Genomic DNA, 3,967 nt, shown 5'->3' on the forward strand with positions numbered 1-3,967 from the left:
GACATAGCTGAGTTATTGATTACCAATTTGTGCCATGTTGGAGTGAAATCTGACTTTTAACAATAACTGTTCCCTGATGCAGCTCGCATGGAAGATGGTCACATTGTTTTTCTATGGGCCTGTGTTACATCTCAAAGGAGCACCTCATTATTAGATACGATTGACAATATATTTTCACCAGATGTCTTTTTTGCAACTTATTGTGTAGCTCTGAGACTACATTTCAGATACACTGAGAGATTAGCGCAGCAATGAAACTAATTCCCTCAAAAGACATGCAAAGGTTTCCAGGAACTGATAGACACAAACACAAGTAATGTAAAGATAGTAAAGCTTTCAATTAACATGCCTCATCTCAGAACAGCTTACTCTAACTGAAAGTCACCACAAGAATACAGTTTTGTGCTAAAACCAATTCAGCATTCAGCATTACTGGGACTGAGTGGTTTAGGTTGACGCATCTCCAGAGGAACAAGGTAAACGACAATGAATAAGTGATCCCGTGTAGTCGTTTCATTTCAGCGCAAGTGAGCACCGAGGGGGGAAGTGAAGCGACAGATGTGGCTGTGCATTTAGTCACCTGTTGTTCTGTTGCTTCAATTGCCCTCAGTGTTATAATTTCCCTCTGTATTGTGTTAGGTATGTGCAGCACCGTGGGGCTCGTCATCAAGAAGAAGATGTATGACATAATGCGAACACAAATGTTGGTATTAAATGTGAAGCCTATCATAAGTGTTGGATACTGTCAGCCTGTATAAGCATGAGGTGGCCTTACCTTCCTCCTCGCTCGAGCCCCTCTCCACTGCTGGATAGAGGGGAGGTGCGGTGCTGACGCTGGCTGGCACCGCTGTACTTTTGGTGAAAATGCCACTGATGAACTTGAGCATCTTTCGGTCACGGGGAGGAGCGCGCTGGATTGTTCCTCCCTGGCCCTCCTTGCCCTTCTTCAGGTCCTCAGAGAGGGAATGTAGGTCGCTGTTGTCCAGGGTACGGCTTGGACCTTTTCTTTGAAGCCTGGACATGTCGGGGGCAATAGGTGCAGGCAAGGAAACAGAGACTGTCTTAAATCTCTCCCCTTGAGGACTGTCCCTGGTCATTATGCCTGAGAATCCTCCGCTGACGGGAGCTCCGGGGCGAATGAGCGTGCCCCTGCCGTCGCTGTCAGCCCAGGATGCCCTGTAAGGCCCCAGAGTTGTAGCTGCCATTAAAGGGGACTGGTCCCCGAAACGGTTATCCCTTCGATCCAAAGTCCTAGCAGAGTGATACAGATTTGTATTGGCCTCTCTGAGTTCCCTCCAGCATGCAGTGTTGCCTCCTGCATGTGACCTCATCAGGACTTCAGGTCGCTGGCTGACCTGCGGCGGGATGGAGAAAGGGAGGCTGCAACGAGAACGACTGCTCAGCTCTGCTCCATTTTCACCCTTTAGGAACAGCATGGGGGGCTCCCTGTAGAGCTCCGTCTTAGGGCGCATGGCGTCTGAGCGAGGCCCTTCTCTGCGCACAGTCCCCTCAGCGGTAGTTCCTCCATACACTTTGACCATTTGCCTAACTGGTGGATGTACAAAAGAAGTGTCTTTGCTTTTACCAACTGACAAAATGTCTTTCTGGTGTCCATAAGTCTCCCTCCTGTCCAGCTTCCCCCAGTTCTCAATGGGGCTGCCATACTTGCCAGGCTGCACCTGTTCTACTTCTTCTCCCAGCTGTGTGTTTTCTTTCCCCCCCACTTGTATACATACAGGTCCTTCCTCCTTTTCAGGGGCATTGCTCACCTCCTCCTCCTCCTCCTCCTCCTCCTCTTTCTTAGGGCTCCCTTCCCCCTCTGGGAGAGCCTCCCTCTGGTTCTCTTCTACATCCTCTGGCACAGCCTCAACCTTCACCAGAGTGAGGGAAATGAGGTAGGTGGTGCGTCTCTGTGGGTTGGCTGCCTTGCTCATTGGGACAGCAGACTTCAGCACAGTGGCACCTGCTCTCTGACCTAGCCAGATCTGCACACCTCAGTCATGGCAACCAGGACAAGACTGGAGCAGAAGAGAAAGAACATCTAAGATCAGGATCAAACACAGATCTAACCTGAACTGATCAAACATTGTGTAGCTGATAAATCTGATAGCAGGCCTGTGCGCTTGACAGGAATCCAAGTTTCCTTTAAAAAAAAAAAAGAAAAAGAAGCCTTCAATAAAGACATGATGAGTCAGTGAAAAAGAAGAGGAATGCATTTTGAATTGCAAATTTCCAGAATATATTTAAAAGGCTGACCCACTGAAACAAGTCTAGACTGTTTTTTAATGCCTCCATTAATCCTCTTCAATGCACACCGATACTACGAGTCCTTACTGATTCATTCATAATCCTTACCTCTCTTTGCTTAGCTTTACCCCTTAAACTTATTCATTCTGTGCAAATCTGACATGTAGACACACGGCTAGCTATAGGGACACATTTCTATTCGCTGTGTTGATGTCTTCAGCCTCAGATTTCAGCCTGGAATTATGCAACAGCCAATAGATTGGGTTGATCCATTTTTTTTTGACTAGGGACTGGAATTAATACTGGCTGAATAATGCCACCTTACTACAGTATGTGTCTTGGCTTTTGCTCATATCATACCTTCATTTTCCCTGAAGAATATCCATTGCACAGTTCCTTGTACGTTCGATTTGATGAAGAATTTATCTCGCCATCAGATTACCATTCATATCAAACGGCACATCAAAGGCTGACAAAAAAAGAGCTCCAGCTGATAAGAAGAAGAAAAAAAAACCCGGTGAAAGGGAACAGGGTGCAAAAACAAAAAAATGGAAATCATTCACTTGTCACGAAGCGTCTGGCAGCTGGAGCCTCCATTCGACAATGTCATGCATAAAATTATGTATGCACGGTGTGAGGGTCACTGCGAGATGCTGGAAAACATCTGTTGTTATGTCTCCAGAAAATGTTTTTAAAAAGAGAGAGATGAAGTAGTCAGATTTACGCAGCCCAAGCAATGCTTCCTTGTGCCTCTATCCCTCCTCTGGAGAGCAGCTCCTCTCGGTCACCGCATCCTCTCCTCCGAGTGCCTCATCCAATTAGCAAGTCAATAAAATGTGTCTGTGAGGCAGAGGAAGCCCACCAGCTCACCACAGCCCCTCCTCCTTTTTTTTCCTCCTCTTCTCGCTGCCACAGAGCCTTGCAGCCCCCCGCTAGCCCGCTGTTAGCCTGCCGCACAACCAGCTCCACACTGGATCCAGCTCCGGCAAACAGGATGGGGATGAGAGGCTTGCAGCGAGGTGGTGGTGGTGGTCCTTGACAACGTGCATCAGATTTTTATCTGTACCAACACAACAAAAGAGAGAACAGGAGGGAGAGAGAAAAAGCCTCAACTCTGCTCCTGCCAATGCATCTGCTCCGTCTCCAGCTCTCTCTCCTCTCTCCTTTTCCAAAGCAATTTATGGGCAGCTCCTGCTCTCTCTCTCTCTCTCTCTCTCTCTCTCTCTCTCTCTCTCTCTCCTCTCTCTCTCTCTCTCTCTCTCTCTCTCTCTCTCTCTCTCTCTCTCTCTCTCTCTCTCTCTCTCTCTCTCTCTCTCTCTCTCTCTCTCTCTCCGCTCACTGTCTGTCCACTTTGAGTGAGGATGCACTGAATTAATCTGGATGTCTATGGATCATTGCAATAGGGAATAACATTGAAAAATATATTAAAGAGAATAAAAACGTTTAGGAAGCGAAACTGATTTAATTAGCATGCGATTAAATTACATGGAGAGGAAACTGAATATGCTCATTTTGGTTTGCAGGACAGTAAAAAATAAAGAAGAGAAATAAGAGAGAAATTAATTACTTGGAAATAAAACATGCACAAAATAGCTCTTAAAATAAAAGAACGTCACTACACAATCTGTCTTCAGGGGGGGACCCACTTCTCTTCCGTCTCTGCTCGGCTCCTCGTCGTTAACATTTAGAAAATTCCTCAAGAATCAAGTTAATGAGCATT

General features: G+C 46.6%; 1 protein-coding gene across 2 annotated transcripts in view; it reads right to left on the reverse strand.

Annotated features, from left to right (window-relative positions):
* LOC115008229 (arf-GAP with GTPase, ANK repeat and PH domain-containing protein 1-like) overlaps positions 1-1,753 on the reverse strand; it is a 16,159-nt gene extending 14,406 nt beyond the window's left edge. For both annotated transcript variants that reach the window (XM_029431678.1, XM_029431677.1), the window contains exon 1: positions 776-1,753. In XM_029431678.1, coding sequence (XP_029287538.1) covers positions 776-1,541 — 766 coding nt within the window. In that variant the 5' untranslated portion in view covers positions 1,542-1,753. The remainder of the gene's footprint in view (positions 1-775) is intronic.
* Between the last annotated feature and the right edge of the window lie 2,214 nt (positions 1,754-3,967).

The sequence above is a fragment of the Cottoperca gobio genome, chromosome 5 (genome assembly GCF_900634415.1).
Source record: "Cottoperca gobio chromosome 5, fCotGob3.1, whole genome shotgun sequence".
Taxonomy (NCBI): domain Eukaryota; kingdom Metazoa; phylum Chordata; class Actinopteri; order Perciformes; family Bovichtidae; genus Cottoperca; species Cottoperca gobio.